Raw genomic sequence first — 23032 nt, 5'->3', positions numbered from 1 at the left:
AGTGGGGACCAGCACTTTGGCAGGATGACGCAGAACATCCAGCCCTGGTCTTCTGCCAGATTTCCCCCGGAACTAGGAGGATGCTTAGTCTTCTCGATAAGGACAGCCTTAGCAACAAGGCAGAATCAAACACAGCTCAGGTGTTGTCAGTTTGGAGGCGGTGCGGGTAGCAGCCCACCTGGCTGTGACTGAGTCTTGGCTTGTGGTGGCTGTTTTGTGCTGGCATGGCTGGCGTGGCGTGGCGGAGGGGGGCGAGTGTGAGCACTGGGTCTCCTGGCTCATGTTTGTGGAGAAGTTCTGGGATGTGAAGGTGACGTGCACTGAGTGTCACCTGGTGGCTCTGTTCTCCGGCTCCTGCTTTGAACATCATGCAAGCCAACGCCGACGAGGAGCAAGTGTGGGGCAGGGCGAGCTGCTCTGTGCAGCCCTGAAATTTGGTGTGGCGCAGGGACCGGTGCTGGATGTGGGCGCAGGGGCCGCATTTGTGGGCCCATCAGAGTGCTTTAGAGCAGCCTGGTCCTGTAACCGTAAAGAATGCCGGCTGGAAATGGCCAGGAGCGACTGCTCTCATTCACTGAGACAGTCCTACCAGCTTGTGAGTGGGCTCGCTCGAGGGCTTTTGTTGAGATTGCTGGTGGCCGGGTAGTCCGCATATTCTCAGAAGCGCTAGTTTTGCGAGTTGCTTCATTTAGCATTTGATCTTTTGCTTAGATTCTTGAAGATCTGGACGAGCAGATGTATATGATCACCCTCGAGGAAGAAGCGCTGCAGCGGCGGCTCAACGGTACGTGTAAGCCACAGGTTCGGGCCACTGTGAAAATGAGCAACTCAAGAAAAGGTGACATGAGAAAACAAGACTTCTTGGACCCTGTTGCTGACTGTGGCACGGCATGTGGCTGCCCCGTGAGTGGGGGTGTGCCTGAGGCGGGCAGCTCCTGGTCCCCCCAAAACTGTCCCCCACTGCCTCCGCGTCCCGGGCTGTGGTCCTCCGGTTGCGAGCTGCAGACGTGCACGTCAGCCCCATGACCATGATGGCACCATGTTTCCCTCCAGTGGAACCCTTCAGCTGGAGGTGAGAACTGGTGCCCGGCGTGGGCGCCGGGGAGCAGGCTCCTGTGTTGGACGGTCAGTGTTCTCGAGGCCTGTGGGCGTGGCCAGGTGGGCGGGGGCGACCCTCAGGTTTGATTTCAAATTACTGATCATTTTCGGGTTCAAATAAAGAACCCATGTAGTTTAACAGAGAAGTGGCGCGGTTTGGGTATGTTTCCTCTGGATTCTGCTTTCGTGGCTCCGCCCTCGCGCTGGCTAGCGACGGCTGTGTCTCAGCATCGCGCTGGGGGGCAGGGGAACATGGAGGTTGTGCAGGTGTGGGCGACAGAGAAATGGGGAGCATCCTGGGCCCGCGTGTATCTGAGGTTGGCTCTGGCCAGGGAGGGGCGCCCACGTCAGGGGTCATGCTCCTCTGCAGAGGGTGTGTTTGGGGTAGCGGGCAGTGCTCCTGCGTGTCGGGGCGTGATGCGGTGTCGTCGCCGGCGCCAGCACGGCTGTGCTCAAGCTGCTGGGGGCCCGGCGAGAGCAGACGCCTGCAGGGCCCAGTGCGGACATGCTGAGCAGGTGCCGCACCCCAGACGCTGGCACCTGGACGCTGGCCTGCAGACCCTGGCGTGCTTTCTCACTTCCCCGCGCCGCCTGCATCCTCAAACCACACGTGCTGCAGCTCTCTGGGCCTGCCTTGGCCGGGAACTCAGGTGGTTCTGGTGCTTTCCAGCCAGCAGTGTTGTACCTGGACACTCGGAGCTCTTGGCCCGCGCCCACTGGACCTTTGGTCTCTGACTTTGTGAAACAACACGCACGCTTGCGCCTGTGTAATTTCAGGATTATAGCTTTGGTCGGTAGTCAGCTTTATGCAGTTTAATTAAAGCAGTCAACGGTCCAGCATCTGTCTTATTCGGGTGATCGCGACTTAGGGCTCTAGGTGGTGGAGCCTGGCCGGCGAGCTGCTGCCTGCGTGTGGGCTGGTGCGGCCTGAGGCCCGGCACCTCTGCCTTACAGACTGGAGGGGGGCGGTTGGGGGGGGAGGTGACTGGGGGGGGGACGGAAGGGGGGGGGCGGGGCCGGGGCCTAGGGTGCAGGAAGGGGGCCCCGTGGTGCTCCGTGCAGCCCAGAACGCAGAATTCAGAACAACCAAAACACAGATGCTTCTCAGTTTCCCCGTCCACAGTATCAAAAACGTTCCCTCCCGGACTTTCCAGATCTTCCGTCTCTTCAAATCCGAAAATGATTCATTGTGTCTAGGAAACGGACCAGGGAACGCTGCTGGAGGCCAGGCCTGTCCTGAGCTGAAGCCGCCCGGCGGCCGCCCAGCGCCCGTGCAGGGGAGGGAGGTGCGGGCCGTGGGCTCCGGGGCTGGGGGCGAGGACTCTCATGTTGCTGTCAGCTGCGGTGTGGCCTGCGGCCTGCATGGCCCGTGGCTCGGGGCTTTTTACTCAGTATGCGTGGGCGCTGGGGGTGGAGAGTAGAGGGCGCAGCAGGGGCGGCCCTTGGACTCGCCCTGACCACAGAGGAGGCGATGACGTCAGCCCTGCTCCTGGCCGGTCTCGTGGATGTCAGGTGTGTTCGGCTTAAGAGCTGGCTTGTATTTTAAAGTAAGTGAGCGCTAACATTTTTGAGGCTGTGTCGTTAGAGCTGGGGGTAGCAGCAGAGAGGCCCACCGCACGGGCTGACGGGCTCAGGGCGAGCTGCTGGCCTGCGCTGGGTGGGTCCCGCCGCCTCGGTGAGGGCAGAGCGGCAGGAGGACGAGGTGAGGAAGGTTTCGCCCAGTGTGGAGAGGCCGGCAGCTGAGATGCCATGGGGAGGCAGCTGCCGGGGCCCCCGGAGCAGGCAGGCGCCCCAGAGCTCCACCCACCGTGCGCCTGTCCTGTGGAGGTCGGGGTGGGGGGCTCCCCCAGGGCACAGCCCTACTGTGTACCTTGTGGTGTCCTGCCCTCGGTGGCCGGCGGTGTGGCCCTTTCCTGTGGTGCCGGAGCACGAGCTGGGCATTCAGGCCCCCAAGGCCCCAGAGGCTCATCTCTGCCTTGCTCGCCCACTGCCTTTGCGCCTCTAAAGCTCCCCGTCTCCTCGGGCATTGAGCGCTCGCCCCTCAGGGGTTCTCTTCTTCCCTTCTCCTCATGCCCGGGTGGTGGCTGTCCCCCGCATGCACCCCTGCCACCGTACCCCCCCACCCCCGTGTGAGGTCGTGTTCTCCCTGCACCCTCCTGTCACAGCTCTGTCCTTTGCGTCTCTCAGAGACCTCTGACTGCCCTGGCCCCACATGTGGCGCCTCAGTGCCGCGTGGTGGGGTGAGCTCCCCCTGGTGAGACCTGCTCAGCCGCGGTGCCCTGGATGCTCGGCCGCCCCAATGGCCGCCCGTGGCCCCCCACCCCCGCGCTGCAGCTCAGCTACTCAGCTCCCAAGTGCCAGCGCCTCGGCCCACATTCGCGGCAGGGTTCATCCCCGCTGGCAGCCGTCCCCCGCCCTAGCCCGTTCCTTGGGGAAGCCACGATCCTGGTGGGTCCTCCTCTCGTGGCCACCTAACTGCCAAGGGTGTCTCCCCCGCCCCCATGGTGTCCTGTCTGCTCTGACCAAGGTGCCTGCTCGCCCCTGCTGGTCGCTCCCGCGGCACCAGGGTGCTCGGCAGCCACACAGACGTGCTTCCGGTTTGGTCCGAGCTCCGCCCCCGGCCGAGAGGCTCTGTGACGCGGCCAGGGCCCAAGGGCCTCCTGGTGCTCCCGCCTGCTGGCGCTGCTCCTGGGCCACAGACGCCACGCGTTCCCTGTCGTTGACTTAGCGCGCGGCTCCTTCCCGGCCTGCGCTGCTGCGGGTCTGGACCCGCTCTCAGTCCGCACGCCCCTGTCTAAGCCGCCTTGGCTGGTCTCGCCTGGTCCCTGCTTGAAGCGCCCTCTGCACACTGCTGCCCCGTCCTCTGACGCCCGCCGCGGGTCTGTGGAGATAGCCGGGAAGGTGCTGGTCGGGGCCCCACCGTCAGGGCCCAAACCAGCACGACACCCTGGCCCCGGTTCCGCTCCAGCCCTTCGCTGCCAGGGCGACGGCCCATCAGGTGCTCTGGCCGCTCCTTGGAGCCTCTTTCTTGCGTTTCCCTGGGGTCCCTGGCAGAGCTTGTGGCTCTGGGTTCGAGGGTCCCGTGCGCTGCCACAGCCTGGCTGGGCCAGACCCCGTGGACCACACAGGAGCTTCCCGCCCGCGTCACCCGCCCTGAAGGCAGAGAGCTTGGCTCCCTTGCCTGCTGGCCCGGGGTCCAGGCATTCCCGTAGGCATGAATCAAAGCTGGGTCCTCTGGGGTCATCCCCTGAACCCCCGTGCACCCCTCTGACCCTCCCCCGGCCTCAGGGCATTGGTGCTGCCTCCTGTCCCCGGCCCCTCAGCTGGGCCTTCCCTTGCTTCTCTGCAGGACTCTGCGGCCTCTTATGCCGCCCGCGCCTCCACACTCCAGCCTGCTCCCCAGGGCAGAGCTTGCTAGCGCCACCCCCGTGCCCCTGACTACATGGCACGTGGTGAGTGGCCTGGAGTGGGCATGTGCGGCGTGAGTGGGTGAGCACGAGAACTAGGTCGGCAGGACAGTTGTTACCCGCCCTGGAAGTGAGAGGAAGGAGAGGACAGGATGAAGGCGTCGCGTGGAGAGGGTCATTGGGGGACCCGCGGCGGAGGCCTGTGAAGACAAGCCAGGCCGGGCGGGGGAGCGGGCATGCGGCCAGCGGGTGAGGAGGCAGAAATCAGGGGCTCCCGGGGTTAGCCGCGGGCGTCGCCTCAGGACGCAGCCCCACCCGGGCCTGGAGAGGGGCCCACAGAAAGCCCCATCGCGGTGATTGTGCAGAGCGCCTCGTAGGGCCTTCCAGGGTGAAGGGGATGCGGGCCTCATTAGCATGTTTAATGTCTAAGTAATGCGGCAGCATTAATTGAAATAATTAGCTTTTGTGTGTGCACAGCCCACGGCGTGCTGGGTAATGGCTTCAGAAGTGCCATAATGAACAGGAATTACATTTTGTTGTTTAAGTTCAAAACCTTCACAGTTCTTTTAATGTAATTTATTTTAAGATATTGTAGCCTTTGAACTTAATGAATGGTTCGATTCGGTTTCGCTGGGTACGATTTCGTCTTCGGGAGAGAAGGTGGATCCCCTTTCGCGGCAGTCACGTCCCTGCTTGATGCTCATCTTCTGTGAAGCCTCTGCCGCTGGCGCTCGGGGGCACACGGGTGCGCGCCCTCTTCTCGCCGCCCTGGGGCGCTGCAGCCAGGAAAGGCACCCCTACCCGCGGGGTGGGGGGGCACCGCCAGCGACCCTGCGCGCCCACGCCCGTCCTCCCTCCACCCCCACCCCGCGCCCCGCCCGGCTCTCTGCGCCTGGGTCTCCCGTCGCCTCGGCCGCCGCGTGAGGCCCGTGATCCGCAGGCGTGTCGGTGTCGGTGTCGGCGCAGACATGGGGCCAAGCGTGGCGCGGCGTCGGCCCAGGCGGGGGGGCCGCCTTGGCCGGCCAGGGGGAAAGGTGAGCCCCAGCGCTGAGGCCGGGACGCGCCCGTGCGCGGAGGGGGTGCTGGCCCTGCAGCCCGTGCGCGCGTGGTCGCCGCGCAGCGCACGCCTCGAGACTAGGCGTGGGCAGCAGCGAGCTGGGCGGGAGTGCCCGCAGGGGACGGATGCTTTGGGAGGACGGACTTGGGGATAATTTGGGTCGAGTATAGACTATTTTCTGAAAATCACAGGAGAGATTTTTCTTGCACCAGTGACCCAAGTTTGTCCGCAGAAGTGGATCTAACACGCACAAGCTACTCTCCCCACGAGCTGTTTTGGGGGGGCCCTTCCCAGCAGCAGTGCATGTAAGTGGAAGGAAGACACAGTCTTAACATCCAGCGCAGCTGTCCGGTCATGGCTTCTGTCCAAAGTAGGAAAACGACAAACCAGCCCTCTGGCCGTGCGGCGTGCCTGATGTCCCTGGAGGTGGTTACTTGAGGTGGCCTGCCATGCTTGCGGTCACTGCTAGTGAAGGTGCTTCTGCAGTTTCAAAATTGTGTTGATATTTCAAAGTCCCCATCCGTAGGCCTGTGTTAGCCAGGTTTTCGTGGCTGTGTCAAGAGGAAAGAGACCCTGATTTTAAATAGGTGTTAGGGTAGGGATGGAGTTTCAGGTGCTGGCTGCCATCTCCCGGGGGCAGGCCGGGAGCCACGGGAATCCGTGCCAGGAGGGGGTCCGGGCAGTGCCGCCTCGGGGCCTGTGGCCAGCCACCTCTCTGGGGTGCAGCTTTGATGTTTGCTTGGCGACTGGGACCTGTTGGCCCTACAAATTATTAAGCATCTCAGACTTTAAACAACAAAACTGCCTGCCTCAGTGATTAGACATGATTGAAATCACATCACCGCCCGCAGCAGCAGTCGCTCTGGTCAATATAAAGTCACCGACATTTGCGTTGCTTAGATAACAGGCTTCCCCATCACCTGTCCGGTTGCGTGCTGGCTGCGACAGCTGGATGAGAAGTAACCCGCTCACGCCGCGTGTCCATGCTCGTGGCCCCTCGAGGCTGGGAGAGGGCGAGGCGGGCGGCCAGCCGTCGTGCTGCTCCACGTCGTCGTGTGATTGCGTCTCTCACACACCATGTGGGGCACTTAGATTTGTTTTAAAAAACACAGCATCGTCTATTTTCAGTTAATTAGTAGCTGCCCTTTGGCGCGGGCATGCCAAGGAAGGCCGCCTTGGGTTGGAGACGGCTTAGTTACTGAAGAAACGCTGGACTTCGGGAGACGCTGTCATCTTGGAAGCAAATTATCTTCAGTGCGCGCTCGTTTTTCAGCTCAAGAATAAAGCTGGGAAAAGTTGCCTTCAGCTGTTAGTTTTCCTGAATCCAAAGAGACGGGTGGGGCAGGATCAAAAATACTTACTTGATCAAAGTTATTGGCTCTGACGGTATTCTTACCTGTGTGAGAAAGATGAAAGGTGTTGTTTTTATTGCATGCTAGTAACAGTGTAATTTTGAACTAATTGGTGTTGAACTGCCAATCACCTGGGGGAATGCAAATAGATACTCTTACAATTTCCTTTGAGGTAGTGAAATCTTGTGTCGAAGCTGGAAGAAAAACAGAATAATACCGTTAAATTGACCTTAAATGAGCTGCTTTGTGGTTTTCTTGGAGAATCCCCTTTTATTTTCCCTGACTAGTCTGAACAGGCCTTGTCTACCGGCGTGGCTTAGTGACTAGACAGCGCTGCCACGGGCCTTTCACATTCACCTGGAAACCCCGCCGAGCCACGCAGCTCAGTTGTGGGGTGCGGCTGCGGCCAGGTGAGGCCCATGTGGCCGTCGCCCGCCCCCAGGGGTGCCTGCCCCGGCAGGGGCTCTCCCGAGGATGGCGCCTCTGCCGTCAGGGGGCGCTGGCGGCCTGGTCTGGGGGAGCTGGCTTGGCAGTCAGCGTGGTGGAGTGCCTGCGCGCCCGCATGCGTCTGCGAACAAGCGCTGCGTCTCAGAAGGGCCGCTGGTGTTATGTTGGGGTGGGGGGATGAGCAGAAATCCCATGACAGGGGAGATGTGACGGCAGAATAAGTCCACGAAGGCTCCCGCGAAAGGGAGGGCACCCACCTCGCGGGCCAGCTGTGGGCGGCAGGTCTGGCCCAGGGCCCGGGTTTGGCCGCGGAAAGGCACACGCCGGCACCTGCCATGCGAAGCGCTCATGGCGAGCAGCCCTCTCCTTGCCTTGCAGGCAGGTTTGCGTTTCCTAGTTCGCAGACAGCACCTCTGAGGCTCAGCGAGTCATAACCCTAAAAGAAGAGAAAACCATGATAAAATTCTGCAGCTTGGCAAACCCGAGAGAGCGGTCGGAGTCTGCCGGCTGGCAGCCCGAGGGCAGGAGCTGGGCTGCCTGGGTTGGCTCTGTGGCTTGGAGTCCCACTTGGAGCAGCGCCCCTGGGAGCCCCGGGAGCGGAGCTGAGGTGGGCGGCCCGCCAGGCTGCTGGAGGCCTGTCTCGGGCGGGAGCTGAGCGCATGCTCCCACCCCCAGGTGCAGGCTGCTCCCCGCCGGGCGGGAGCATGCCCTTGAGCTGGGCGCGGGGTGGCTGCTTCTAGACTAAAGGCGCAGGCCCAGCCTGCTGGCGCGGGAGCAGCCAGGCTCTCCCACCAGGACAGAGAGTGGGTCTCCTGGGGCATCTGGCGGGAGGGGAGCCCTGCAGGGCCAGCAGTGGGGTGTCCTCCACGGACAGCCTGCACAGCCCCAGCTCTCCAGTCGGCGCCCTCGGTGGCTCTGGCTTAGATGGAGCAGACAGCCCGGCTCAGGAGCCTCCCGCATGGGGGGCAGGGCACACATGGCGCATGGGTGACACTGCGGACAAGCGAGGCTGCACTGGTGGACGGGCCAGGGCCCACGCTGCGGCCTGTCTAGCGAGCAGAGGGAATCCAGCGCCGAGACGGGGAAGGCTGAGAGTCCCAGGACTCCGGGGTGGTCAGGAGCTTGGAAGCCAAGAGAGCACGCGGGTCTCCGGTGGCCAGCCCGGCTGAGCGGGTGAGGGGCGTGTCCGTGAGCCAGCGTGCGAGGGAGGCTGCGCGGGCGGGCACCGTGTGTCTGGGGGGGCAGCGGCCCTGGGAGCCGGTGTGCTCCTCTGTGCTTGCGTGGACGCAGCGCTGCCCGGTTACCAGTGGCCGGCAGGGGCGGGGGGGCGCGAGGCGGCCCAGCTCCGCGGCTACGTGAGAAGTGGTGGTTGAGCCCGACAGCTGGAAGATGAAGCCGCGGCCGGGAAGCCTCGTCCAGTGACGGGAGGAGAAATGCTGGAGCAGTCAAGTCAGCCCAGCGGCTGCAGGCGGCTGGGGGCGGGGCGGAGGGGGCGGTGTGGGAGCAGTGGTCAGGGCTTGGCACTTTGTCGGCCCCCTAGCCACGCCCAGCAGGCACAGCTGCTGCACTTTGAAGTGCCAGTGGGCCCAGCAGCCGGTCGGGTGGGGTGGTCAGCCGGCACCCATCATTTCTGCTCGGGTCCCTGCCCTTCTTCCAGAAGGCGCCTGCGCGTCTTAGCAGTGCCCCGTCCAGTCAGGTCTGCGGGCGGCGGGGATAGTGCACTGGCCCTGGACAATTGTGCTCCGTGAGAGCAACGTGGCGCCCGAGAGCCGCCGTGCACCCCTGCGTCCCGCGGTCCCTGGTGGCCCTGGGTCCCACTCCTCTCTGTGCTGCAAGGTTTTCCCGCCAGTTCCTTCTACCCCCTGAGCGCCTTTTCTGTCTTAACCACTCAGACCCAGTTTCGCGGCTTGTGGCCGGCGCGCTCCAGTCAATAAAGGCCACCGCGGATAGGGCGCGCATGTCTTGTCCGCCTGTCCTTCTGTCCGCCTTTAATCCTCCTTCCTCTCTTTACGTCAGTAAGGCAGGGCCACGACAGACTTTACGTTGAGAAGCCCCGGCGGCGGAGAGGGTGGCAGGTCACAGTGCAGGGCCTGATTTGGGGGCAGCATCCTCAGGGAAATGCAAGTGGCCCGACAGTGGGTTCCGAGGGCGTCCCTGCTGGCTCCGCAGGTGTCCAGAGTTCACTGCGTCCGGTGCCAGGGAAGATACTGCAAAGTAGGCGCCTCCCACAGCGAGTGGTGGGAAAGCAAGTGACACGGTGCTCGTGGCTATTGCAGTGAACTGCAGACTCTGGGGGAGAGTGTCTCCGGCCCAGCATGCCCCACCCGGGCGCCCCCAGCCGTACCCGGCATACAGGCGTTCGCGCACCGGGCGCTACGGCGTGCACTGCAGTGCAGTCATGCAGAGGTCGCGGGCCGGAGTGCTCAGCCGGGGGGTAATTGTGAATTAAAGTACTCGCCAGCCTCCAGACTTCAGCGAGGGCACCCGGGCCGGGAGGTGAGCCTTAAAGACGCACCTGGCTCCTCGTTCCTGTAATGCGTACCGTGGCAGCCACAGGGCCTCCCGCGTCAGCCTGGCAGAAGTGTGAGGGGACGGCAGCCGCAGGCGGGGTGGGCCCTGGGCTCAACATGCGGCGCCCCGTGACAGACAGATGACAATGACACCAAAGGGTTTGATCAAGTGGGACGTTTTCTAGGGATGCGATCAGCCAGCGAGAGTGGGAGGGCAGGTGAAATGGCGCCCTCAGTGACCCCTGGCTGTGCGCCCCCCAGCGGTGGGGAGGAGGAGGCCCTGTGGGGTGCGGCCCTGCGGGTGCGGGGGCCCCTCCTAACGTGCCCTCACTCCCTGCAGGCCTGTCCCCATCTGTGGAGTGCGACCTGCTGGACCTGGAGCAAGAGCTGGAAAATGTGAAGACTCTGAAGGCCAAACTGGGTAGGTGCCTCTGCTGCCCTATGGTGCTGGTGCTCGCCTCCCTGATGTCTGCGGCCGGGCCTCTCACGGCTGCTGCCCTGGGCCCAGCTCCAGTGTCGGTCTCCGGGGCTCTGTGGAGCTGGCTGAAAACTTTGCTTTGGGCCACATTCCCCCACCCCCCGCTCTGTTTGCTGAGGTACAGCAGGCTCACCTGTTTCTGCTTGGGGGGCTGGAGGTTTCAACACTACAGGTGTCTGTTTCCACCCCACGCACCACCAGGCTCACTGGACCCCTCCCCCTCCGCGCCTCCCCTCTGCAGTCAGGCCTGGGAGCTACGTTGGTGGGGTTGGGCTGCCCTGGCTACGTTTACGTTCCTCTGTGTTCTGGGTGGCAGTGGAGCTGGGCCGACCTCCCACCCCAGCAGCTCCGTGCCAGCCTCCCCCGCATGGCTAGGACTGGAGGGGTGTCGACTCCCGCGCGCTCGCTGGTCCCTGGGGCTGATCCGGGAGCAGCCCATGGGCCTCGCACAGGGAGTGGAGCAGAGAGTGTGCTGTGCATGTGCACGCACACACTCGCACACATGAGCGCACATACAAGCACACACATATGCACAATGCACACTCGTGCACACACACGTGCACCCATACGTGTGCACACACTCACAATGCACATATATACACATACAAGTGCGCACACATGCACGTACACGCGCACACAAATACGCACATGTGCACATGCACACCAAAATGCACACACAAACATGCACATACGCACAGACATGTGCCACACACTCCCCCATGCTCACACACACGCACACACATAAGCGTGCACACACTCCGGTTGCGGGAATAATTCTCAGTGATCAGAGAAGGCGGCCTCTGGCCATTTGCTGCGACCTGGACGGGGCAGGAGGGGAGACCCTGAATGGAGAGAGTCAGGGGAGATAGCCAGACCCTGCCGTCTGGCCACCGCTTCTGCTTGACCTCCCAGTCCCGGCAGGGTGGAGAGCTAGGAAGCCCCCCCCCCCTGCCCGCCAGGATGCAGGTCCCGGTAGGCAGTCCAGGGGCCCCAGCACCCTCTTCTTCTTTCCTGCTTGCTCAGGTGGGGGTGGTGCCCCACGAGGTGGAGCTCTCCTCCGGCCCCTGGAAAGCTGGAGCAGTCTCTCCGGGCGTGCGGGTCCAGGTCCAGGACAGATATACTTCCTTGTTTCAGAATATGCAATTTTTTAGCAGAATATTTCATTAACTATTCAAATCTCTCTCTCTTTTAACTTTTTTTTTTTTAATTTTCTAGAGGCATGTCTTATTTATTTATTATTTGTTTGTTTTGTTTATACCTGCACTGGGTACAGTCAGAAGCGCGGGAGGGTGAGAGAATTCACCAGAGCCAGAGCGGGGAGCAGAGCAGGCAGAAGGACCGAAGGACACTGCTGAGGGGAGCAGCGGGCGGCAGGAGAGGTCTGCGCGCCATGTGGGACCCTCCTCCAGTGGCCGGGGAGCAGCCGGGGATCGAACCAGCGCCGCAGAGGCCGCGGGCAGCTTCGCAACCCAGCGCTCAACCGCTGCGCCACCGGGGAGGCCCAAATCTCTCTCTCTTTTAAACCATTTTTTATTTTGTGTAGAAGAACTGGGGTACAGGCCAGAGGTGTGGGCTGAGAGGACTCTCCAGAGACAGAGTGGGGAGCAGAACAGGTGGATCCACTGAAACACACCCCTGAGGGAGCAGCGGGGAAGCAGGAGAGGTCTGCTGTGCGCTGTGGGTAGCTCCCTGGCCGGGGGTCACCCTCAGGCCACAGTGGCTGCGACAGCTTCACAGCAGGAGAGGAGGCCCAACAGTCTGAACCTCTTTACAGAGTTAACATGTCAGGATTACAGGATCCAGCTGTTTGATGTGGCAAACCAATTTTCGTAGTTCGTGCAGAAAAATGAAAAATAATTTGTGTTTCTCAAGACAAGTACTGACGTAAAACAACAGGTACCAGCCGTAGCAGCAAGGAGTGCAACTGGATCTGGAGAGGGCTGTTGAAACAACCGAAATCTCTTGTACCCCGTTTTCCTCCTGACAGAGAGGCGGAGGAAGGCGTCGGCCTGGGAGAGGAACTTGGTGTACCCGGCCGTCATGGTGCTGCTGCTCTTCGAGACGGTGAGGGCCCTCGCCTCCCCGTGCAGCACGGCGCCTCGTCTGTGCCGGTGGCTCCTGCCAGCAGGGCTCGAGCCCAGCCGCCCCCTTGGTGGAGCCCCCAGAGCAGGGCTGCGGGGAGGGCCTGTGCCCCTTTTCCCCGGAGCAGGGGTCGCCGGCTTGCTGGCTGGGGCCAGGGCGCGGCTCCGCGGGGTCCTGACCGCGCTTGGGCCTGGCCAGTGTCCACCCGGTGGCCGGTCCGGCGCTGGGCTGTGTAGTTCATTTTGTCTTGGGCTGTGCCGTCACGATGGCTCGTGGGATCTTTTAGAACTTACTCCGCTGTGTCCGTGGACAGTCTGGCCGCTCTGGGTCAGACGCAGAGTCGGGGTCTCCGGCCCGGCGCTGCCCCGAGGGGCACGGCAGGCTGACAGTGGGAAGGCCGACCGCCGGCCTCGCCCCGGCACTGACGCGCTTGCTTGTGTCGCAGGCCATGTCGGTCCTCCTGGTGGCCTGCAACGTCCTCTGCCTGCTGGTGGACGAGACCGCCATGCCGCAGGGCTCGCGGGTAAGTCGTGCGTCCGGGCTCGCGCCGGCGCCTCAGTCGGCGGGTGGGGCCCGTGTGGGCAGCGGCGGCGGGGTGGAGGGTGGGACCCAGGTTCTGCCGAGGCCCCTGCTCCGATGGGCCGAGGGTCGCATTTGTGTGCTTGAGGGAAGCGCGCGGGGCCCTTGCTCGCCGGGCCCCAGAGGGCGCCCCCGCCGGGTTGTCCCGCCCACAGCCTCCGTCCTCCGTCTGCAAAAGGACGACTTCGCTGCCTGCTGTCTACCAGCCGGTCAGAGTCGTTCACGCGGAAGGCCATCGCCCGCGGCGCGCTCGGGCCTCCCTCCCAGGTGATGCGAGCGCAGGTGGCGGCGGAATTCGGACCCTGCCTCCCCTCGCCCGGGTCAGCAGCTTTCCTGTGGAAGAGACTCCCCAGCTCTTCTTCCGCGGCCTCCTCTCAGAAAGCCTCGCGTGTCTCAGCGGGCGCAGCCGGTCTGGCCCGCTCCCTGCCCCGCGGCCCTGTCCCCCCGAGACCCCCAGACTCTCGGGGGCTGTGTCACCGAGCACGCACGTGCGTGCGGACCCGCAGCTGGCCGGGGGGAGCAGCCCAGGACTCCGGCCTGCCCGCTGCACGGCGGGGGCCCGGGTCAGCCTCGGGAAGCAGGACTCCTCGGAGAGCGAGAGTCGAGTCTCATCGGTGGAGGGTGGCAGGGCAGACGTGGTGAGGTCCCCTGGGGGTGGGCAGGGACCTTCTGGAGGAGCCCGGCGGGGGGGGGGGGGGGTGGGTGGGGCTCCTCCCTCCTGGTGGTGTCTGATCTGCTCGCTCGCCCCCTCGCGCCTCCTGGGCTCTGTGCAGCGGAAGCTCAGCGTCAGGGTTGGCGCCAGCACCGACCCCGCTGTCCGTCTGCGAAGCCAGGCGCGAAGGGCGGCTGACCTGCCGGCCACCCCTCGACGGGAGCTCGCGCCATCTCCGGGGCCAGAGCGGGCCCGTGGGTGAGGGCGGTGGCCGCACGCTCGTTGCCCTGCCTCCCTCCCGGCGCGCGCGGCTGCCCGCCAGCTCAGCCTGCCCCTTCCCCTCACTCTTTACCGCTGAATAGGATTCCATGTCGAGGACCGCCCTGTCTTCTGGAGCCTGTCCCCGTCAGCGGACACGGCTGCTTTCGGTTCCCCCACGCGGCTGGCGTGGGAGAAGTGCCGTGGGGTGCGGGACAGTCCTTGCTTAGCAGCGGGGCTTCTGGGTTCCGTGGTTTTCCCACGAAGTTCTTCCTGTGGGTCCAGCCGCTTCCACGCTGGCCGCGCTGCCGGCCTCCTCTCTGCCGCCGCTCCGCCCTTGCTCAGGCTCTGGGGGTGTCCACGCCCCGGGTGCGGGAGGGCGTCTGGGCCGCCTTGACCGTCTCTCCCTGGCTGGACGTGATGAGGAGCTTCCCCTCTGTCTCTGGCCGTCTGCGTGTCTTCGCGGGTAAATGGCTCTTTCAGATCTGCCGAGCTGTGGGGTGAGCTGGTGCGTTCCCTGCGCGCTGCGGCCGCCACCCCGTGCCCTTTCTCCCGTTGCGTGGGCTCGCTTTGCAATCTGCCAACATTTCCTTCTGCTGTGTAAAACTTTTTAATTTGATGTAGTCCCAGTTGTTTATTTCTGCTTTTATTTCCCTCACCGTAGGGGCAGCGGCTCCAGAGACATCTCTGTCACTGATGCCGTCAAACAAGCCACCCGCTGTCTTCCGTGCGCGGTGTGGTCGCGGGCTTAGAGCGCGGTCTTTACTCCGTTCCTGTCCTTTGGTTTGTGTGCGTGGGGGTGGGAGCGAGTCGCTTCCTTCTCCGTGTGACTGTCCGGTTTTCTTAGCGCCATTTATTAGAGAGACTCTCCTTCCCCCCTTGTAGGGCTGTGGCTTCGGAGTCGTGAATTGGTCACCGCTGCACGGGGGTGTTTATCTCGGGACCTTCAGTTCTGTCCCGTTGACCCGTTGTGGCTTTGGCGTGTCGTTTGGAAGTCACGTCTCGCGAGACCTTCACTTTTCTTCTTTTTCTTGGGCTGGCTTTCGCCAGGAAGGGCCTTCTACGTTGCCATGTAAATCTTAGTGTTTTTGCAATTTCCCTGAAGAACAGCCTTAGAATTTTAATGGGAATTGCCTTAAATCTGTATCTAGCTATGCCTTCTCGTAACAAGTCATTTTGACTATGTTAATTCTCCCTATCTATGAACGTGGAGTGTCTTTGCATTTCTCTACGTCTTGTTCTCTATCTTTTGAGAGGGTCTTGTACTTTTCATTGTATAAATCCTTCACTTTCTTAGGTTAATTCCTAGGTAATGAAATTGTGAATGGAATTATTTTTCAGTTTCTTTTTCTTTTCCCTCATTGTGTATAAAAACACAACCGATTTTTTATATCTCAGTTTTGCAGATTGCCACTGTACTGTGCTTAATGTTTCTTATAGCTTTTTGGCGCAGTCTTTAGGGTTTTCTACATATAATACTATACATATAATATCTATACGTAACAACATGTTGTCTGCAAAGAATAGTTTTGCTTCTTTTCCAACATGGATTCCGTTTATTTCTTCTTCTTGTCTGATTGCTTTCGCTAGAACCTCTAATACTGCATTAAACAGAAGTGGTAACAAGGGGCATTCTTGCCTTGTTCCTGGTTTTAAAGAGAAAGTTTTCAGTTTTCCACTATGAAGTATAATGTTGGCTATAGTTTGTAATATTTGGTTTCTATTATGTTAAAGGTAGGTTCCTTCTGGTTCCGTATTAATAAGAATTTTCATTATAAGCAGATGCTGTATCTTATCAAATTCTTTCTCTGCATCTGTTGATATATGATTCTTATCCTTTCTTTTGTCGATGTAATGTATCACATTGATTCGTATACATTACACCATCCTTGCATTGCTGGAATCAAGAAATCCTATGTGGTCATGATGCGTGAACTTTATATTATATTTGGATTCAATTTACTTGTGTTTTGCTGGGAACACAAAGCACAAGCATCATGTTCATCAGCGATATTGGCCTGTAGTTTCTCCTTTTGTGTTGTCTTTGGTATCAGACTGATATTGGCTTCATGGAATGTTATTATTCCCTCTTCTTAGGTTGTCTGGAATTATTTGAGTAAAGTGGGCATAAATTCTTCTGTAAAGGTTTGATAAAATTCATTTGTTTGTGGGAGATGTTTCAACTTCCATATTTATGACCTATCAAGTTTTCTGTTTCTTCCTGGTTCAGCCTTGGTAAATAATATTCAAGAAATGTATCCAACTTTTCCAAGATTATCAGATTATTACATATAGTTGTTCTTAGTGATTTCATATGAGCCTTTGTATTTCCGTGCTGCCGGGGTAGTTGTATTTTTATAAAATTTACACATAAAGATAGGTTTTGAGATTAGGTGTAACATTTAGGAAAAATAATAGCATTAAATTTTTAAAACTTGGTGTTAGCAGCACTCCCACGGCCCACCTGTGACTGCAGGTGCCTCTTTTCACCAACTGTCTCCCTCTCGGGGCAGCAGCCTCCTGCCCGCCCGTGCCCTGTACCTGCCGGGGCTTCTCCTCACTGACCTCCTTAGTGGAGGCTGCTCCCCTGAGGGCCGCCCGCCTGCAGCCACCCAGGCCTCTGTCAGCAAACCTGTCTCTTTCGAGGCAGCTCTTCCTGCCCGCTGGTGTCTATGCAGGTGTCTTTTACTCTTCTGTCCCTTTTCTAGTAAATATCAAAAAAACCCAAAAAACAATAAAAACAAAAAAACCCCCAAAACTTGGTGTTAGACTGTACCCTTTTAAACTTTGAATTCCCAAAAAGAGTTGGGGAAAGGGAACCTTTAAGTGAAGAAACAGGGCGGGTGCATTCACTTTCTGTGCCTGCCTCACTTTCGACATGCTCTGCACGTGATTCTCATGTGCTGCCTCAGGGTTCAGATATAGGCAAGTCCTGTTCTAGAGTATTTAAAAAAGTGTTTTCAAAGACTATTTAAGATATAACAACAAGCACGACCATGTCATTTTGATAAGTAGCTTAAATTGCATTTTGAAACAAGTCAGAAATGTTTTGAGTTGGTTGATGGGCTCCGTGTGGGCGACGCTACGGCTCACTGTCCTCCACGCGTCTGTGCTGTTCCAGGCTGGGTGTTCGTGACTTCAGCTGTGCTATGTGTACGAAATGACAACTTACGGGCAATTGAATGCTATTCATAAGTGTCAGTGATTCTGAAAAGTGTGTTTCCCCCCAGGGGCCTGGAATAGGACACGCCTCTCTGTCGGCCTTTGGCTTTGTGGGCGCTGCGCTTGAGATCATCTTGATTTTGTATCCTTTCTTTAACTGCACATCTGTCCGTGAGCGAGCTTTCTGGGACGGTGGGAATTTCCTAAGATCCTTGCCTAGAAGAAAAGCGTGAAGTCGGTCTCCTTCAGGTGCGCAAGTGGCTTTTTGTTTTGCTGTTTTCCTTTTGGCTGTCAAGCCTTTGGGCGGATCGCGAGGGACCGAGTGCGCTTCTGAGGCCGCTTCCTTGACTCTGCAGCTATCTCATGGTGTCCTCCGTCGTCGGTTTCTATAGCCTCCGATTTTTTGGAGACTTTATTCCCAAGAAGGACGATACCACCATGACGAAGGTAAGGTGAAGTCCTGGGGGGCACGGCCCGGTGAGCCCCCGACAAGCAGCCGTTGTGCTCTGAGCGCCTCAGGGGGCTCGGAGTCCCCACGGGTCTTTGTGAGTCGCGTAAACACAGCCTGGAAGGTCTTCAGAATGCCGCGTGAGTGGGGAGAGGATGTGTGTGTCGAGCCTGGGGGCGTCTGTGCATGTGTGTGTCCCCTGCAGCGCCAGTCAGCAGCTCCAAAGTCTCCTCCCCTGGGGCCTGGCCGGCCCCTCCCCAGCCTCAGCGCAGACCCACGTGTGCTCAGGGAGCTTGTCGGAGGGTTGGTGGACTTAGTAGCAGAGAGACAAACGGTTTCAGGTTTGAATAATTAAAGCAAGACGGAAGAGTTCTGTTCAGAAATGATTTGTAGTCTGAGTCTAATTTGGCTTTCTACAACATGCCACGGCTTCAGAATAACGAAGGCTGCTACCTTGTGGAGTTACTGTGTAGGACTGTTTCATCTTTGTACAATCGTCCCACAGACCCACCCTGAGGAACAGTAAAAGCTGCTGGCTTGCTTTATTTTCACTAGGATACACACACTTTTCGCCAGTTTTAAAGGGAGAGGACTTATTTCCATGCGTATCGATCTGTAGCCGTCTAGATGCTGTGTCTTTTTGAGGCTTCTAGTGTAAGGACCCTAAGTAATAGTCAGCATTTCCAGCTGCTCTTGTTTGATATGAAAGAATAAATAAGTGTAGGAGACATTGAAAATGAGGCACTAGGGTTTGGGTGTCTTGGATTTTAGCTTTTTGTTATTAAATCTTATTTTATTATTATTTTTTAAATATTTATTTATACAAGAACCGGGGTACAGGCCAGATGCGTGGGAGGGTGAGAGGACTCACCAGAGACAGAGTGGGGAGCAGAACAGGCAGACTGACTAAAATACACTGCTGAGGGGAGCAGCGGGCGAGGCAGGAGAGGTCTGCGCACCATGTGGGATTCTCGCCAGCCCGCCAGCATCGAACCCACGCTGCAGAGGCTGCGGACAGCTTCACAGCGCGGCGCTCAACTGCCTGCGCCACTGGGGAGGCCCTGTTAAATCTTATTTTAATGACAATTACGAGAAGTTGATATTATGGAAGGGACTTAAGCTTTTCAAATATAGCCAGAAATATTACACTTACTATTTTTTACCTTCTACAAACCTTTTTGAAATTTGTAACCTCAATCAACTCTGTTCAGTGCATTGTCTGATAGCATTTATATTTATATTTAGCCTTTATGTTTGGCGTTTGATAGCTTTATATTTGCGCCAGGCACTGCAGATGTCCCCTAGGCCTTACAGATAGAACTTTATGTGTTTGTAGAAAACGTTTTTTATTCGCTATAAATTCCAAATTGTGGTGGGAGAACTACGGGGAGCGCACCTGGGGTCGGGGGAGTCAAGTACTGTCCAAAAGTTAACAGCGATGTCAGGCAGTTGGAGACCGTGAGTTCTGAACTGGGGGGTGCTGCTCCGAAGGTAGCAAGCACCCTGGGTGTCCCGGGGTCCCCACGCCCAGTCTGGCCCAGCTCCCTGCTGACGACCGGCGCCCCTTGCCGTCTCTTCCGGCAGATCATCGGGAACTGCGTGTCCATCCTGGTCCTGAGCTCGGCGCTGCCCGTGATGTCCAGAACGCTGGGTGAGTGTCCGCGGGAAGGCCCGGTGAGGCCGGTGCTCGTCCAGGATGCCTTTTCAGCTTCTCAATTCTAAATCATCAGCCTCTGAAATATCTGATCCCTTTATTTCTATGCCGGCTAATGTGGGACTCGTCCAAAGCAAGTGCTGTCACCAAGTAAGGACTGCTTGCTGGCTGCACACTTAACAACACTCCTTTTTGAACCAGGGGGTTTTTTTCCACTGACAAATTAAGCTTTTGAGTCTTCGGGTGAGGAAACTGGTTTCTAAAAAAATGCTAATGTCTAGAAAATATTAAGTGAATTTTCCTTATAGGAAATGTTTTTAAAACATGTCATTCATTGTGTGGTTTAAAAACTTGAAAGTGCATAAAACTTCTGTTAAGCCACTTTGTGTCCATGGAATGAGGAGGTTTCAAGGCCACCTCTAGGGTTCGGGTTTTACTCGCTTGTCCTTGGTATTGTTTCCTGGGCCAGTTTGCGGAGATGTTTGCTCAGAACTCAAGGTCCACCAGCCTCCGGCCTTTCACACGCCTCCCCAGACAGCACCTGAGGTCCTGGCTGGAGCTTCCCTCAGGCAGAAACTCCCAGTAGGCAGGGCTGCTTGTGGCTCCAGACTCGGGTTTTGACTGAGGAGCACTCATAAGTGATGGAAAACTCCAGAACGGGCCCGCAGCTCACGGGCACGGCCTCACTGGCCTTGCGTTGCCCCATGGCTCGCTCAGGGCTGGGCTACAGGGCGCAGGCGGGGCGGGGCAGGCCGGGCTTTGTCGCTGTCTCAGAGGGACAAAGACTGGCTAGGCCCAGTCACAGGTGAGCTCTCAGTGTGCATCTGCAAGGCGTGGCCCCGCCCGGGGCTCCCTGGCCTCCCTGGCCTCCCTTTGTGCTGGCCCCCAGGGCTCGCCATTGTCCCCACATCTGCTTGTGAGCTAATCTTGAAAACGCCAAAACAGGCACTTCCGTGACCTGATTTGTAGCTAAATGTTGTCCTTAGTATTACGACAGTCCAAGTAATAATTCTGTGCTTTGCGGCCACCCGGCCATTTTATCATTTGCAAAGCTCTCTGTGCTGTTATTTAAGATTCATCTTCATGGTAATAGATACAGGTTTTATGGAAGAAAATGACATGCTGAGTATAGTTTTAATACAAAGAAAAACAAGTTAATGTCAAAATTTACTTTTTGAAGATCAACAAATTAAATTCCTGAGTAGTTTGCCATAGAGATAAATAAAAAGAAGAAAAAGAAAGATGGAACAATTAAAATGCAGCTGACAAATGCCTGGCCCAGCTGTCCAAACAGGATTAGCGGAGTGCATTAGGGTACGGTGAGTCATGGGGCGCGCTGGGGGCCCGCACGTCTGCCTCGCATGTCATGCCCGGTGGCACTGAATAGATGAAAAGGGGCAAATACGCTAAACAGATTCATGGAGGCTTCCACGGCATTAAAAAAGCAAATTTCTAGACTAAAGGAGAAAGCTCTGTTTAGTATTATGGGAAATGCAAACGGAGTTACTTTGTGATTCCTCTATTAACCCTTCGGAATTGAGTCTTTGATTTTAAGAAGACGAGGCGTAGAGCGCGGCGGTGGACGCTCCTGGCGCGCAACAGGGTTTTGATCCGCTCGCTGAAAAGCCTGCGGGACTAGAATAGAGGACGCATTTCCAAGCAAATTCCTCGCCGGGAGAGTTTTCCCGCCTCCTCGCCGCGCTCTCCGGACACCCGTCCTCGGCGTGGCCTCGTTTGCCCCGTGACTCCGCCGGCGTCCCCGGGTCCAGCCAGACCACGGCCCGAGGGCCCAGGCAGGACCCTGCGTGTGCGCGTCTTGCTCTCGCGTTGCCCGTTCTCGGCGACTACTGAGACCTTGTGAGTGGAGGAGCGCGGAGTCCTGGGGAAGACGGTCCGGGCGCTGTGCTTGGAAAACCAAGGTGTTCTATGCGGTCTTTCTCTCTTTGATTTGCCATCTGCGTTTGATGTGTCACAGGGGTCACCACCCTCACCTCGCGCCTGGCGGGACGTGACATGTTTATTAAAGATCGCACTTGAAATTGGTTCTTAGATCTGACTATGGAGAAGTTTGTCCCCCCTGGGCAGTGCTCGCGCTGTAGATTTCATCATCCCTCCCGTGCCGCAGAGCCAGGCTGTGAGGAACATTCCGTACTTTCAGATTAGATGGGTTGGTGTCGAGACAGTCCTGTGGGCAGTGGGGAGCCCCTGTGCTGGCCCCCGGGGTCCCAGGACCCCCGGGCAGTGCAGGGCGAGGAGCATGGCTGCGGGGCTCTGCGGTGTGGTTGCTGAGATAGCGCTTTGAGGGAGCCCAGTGTGGGGGGATTTGGGGTCCCTGCTTCCCGTTTAGTTCATAGACTCTGGGGCTGACGGCCTGCAAGTAAGACGGGACCAGCCCGGTGAGCTGTCCGTGGGTGCTGGACTTGCACCGGGAAAATGGTTTCGCTGTAGTGATGGGTTTTGTGAAAACAGATTTTGTGCCCTTGCTTTATTATGCTTAATCAAGGAATGATGGAGAAATTAACATTTTTGCATTATTCATTATTTGAAATCTTTAACTAATGGGAAATTTCTTCTCCATTGCAACCGATAGACTGCAATATCTTTATTCATTTCTGTTTTAAAATTATTTTAATAATTACTTTTTACAGGATGGGCTTTGGATAATAACAGTTACTTTTTTCATCCTGAAGTTCTTTTTGTAACTTTTAAATTATGCAAGGTACACGGGCGGTGTGACCTTAAAACAAACACACGCGCGCTTTCCCACCCGCCCGAGTCTGCCTTCTGCACCCCCGCTTCCCGTCTCCCCTCGGCCCCTGCCCCCGCGTCACGGGGACAAAGTGGACTCTGTCTTTGGCCCCGATGAGGGGACCCGTTTGAAAACCGGTCCTCTTGGAGAGGTCTTCCTGGGGTGTCACACAGGGGCACGACCGAGTCACCCCGGGCGCCCCCTCTCCGGCTCGCGGTACGAGCCAGGAACAAACGATGCTCAGAGAGGCGAGCGCAGAACGCGGCGCGAACCCTCGTCTGTGCTCCTAATGGCGGCTTGGGTGTGAAGGTAATTCCAAAGCCCGTCCTGTAAATTTCTCAGCAAATAATTTGTGACTTAATTGTATTCACTCATGTTGCAGAAAGTCACAGACGAGTCTTCTAATTAGCTTTGATTACAGATGTTCCGAATAATACATTCGTTGTGTCTGGTGAGGATTTTTAATAATAAAGACAAGTGTTCTGGGTCAAATGTCTGGAAGAGTTCAGAGAGCAGCTAGTGCCCCCCGAGCTTCCAGGCTGCACCCCCCGCCTCCTAGACCCTGAGCTGGCTCTCTGAGTCCCAGGCTGCCCCCCAAACCACGAGATGTACCTCCAACCCCCCCACACCGGTCCCCAAGGTCCGGGCTGCCCTCGTGTTCCTCTGACGCCCGGTTTTGGACACGCAGCCTCTCCTGAGAAAGGGGACACACTTTCAAATGTCTTGAGTTGTAGTTTGTTATAAACATTTTCAATGACAATAATTCCAGGCAGCACCCGTAGCTGGGAGGAGCCCTAAGGTGTGCTTGTAAACGGAGCGTCTCAGCCTGGGCCGTCAGCTCGGAGTCGCTGCCCTGGAGGCCGGGGGCTGGCTGGCTGGCTCTGTCATGTGCACGCACACGGAGGATTCCTCCTTGCAGCGAGGTTGAAGATTGGAGTCCTGTGTGCCCCCCCCCCGCCTCAGTCCCAGCCCCTGGGCAGAGTGGGGGAGCGCCCCGGGCCCGCCAGGTGCCTGCACGCGGTGCCTGCAGGAGAGGTGTCCCCACTTTCCTTCGAGGCCTTGGTTGGCACTCGCCCCGCCCTTAAAGTGGAAGGCCCAG

The 23032-nt window shown here is 58.1% G+C and overlaps 1 protein-coding gene across 1 annotated transcript in view; it reads left to right on the top strand.

The window, feature by feature from the left end:
- Positions 1–23032, top strand: part of LMBR1 (limb development membrane protein 1) — a gene marked incomplete at its 5' end in the record, with an annotated part of 82372 nt that overhangs the window by 52344 nt on the left and 6996 nt on the right. Inside the window, 7 exons of the mRNA XM_084230877.1 lie at positions 712–784; positions 10212–10292; positions 12337–12413; positions 12877–12954; positions 17151–17224; positions 17439–17529; positions 19115–19181. Coding sequence (XP_084087003.1) covers positions 712–784; positions 10212–10292; positions 12337–12413; positions 12877–12954; positions 17151–17224; positions 17439–17529; positions 19115–19181 — 541 coding nt within the window. The remainder of the gene's footprint in view (positions 1–711; positions 785–10211; positions 10293–12336; positions 12414–12876; positions 12955–17150; positions 17225–17438; positions 17530–19114; positions 19182–23032) is intronic.

This window comes from Talpa europaea (genome assembly GCF_964194135.1).
Source record: "Talpa europaea genome assembly, chromosome: 3".
Taxonomy (NCBI): Eukaryota; Metazoa; Chordata; class Mammalia; order Eulipotyphla; family Talpidae; genus Talpa; species Talpa europaea.
Note: the sequence above shows the minus strand (reverse complement) of the source record. Positions and strands in the feature narration are given on the sequence as shown.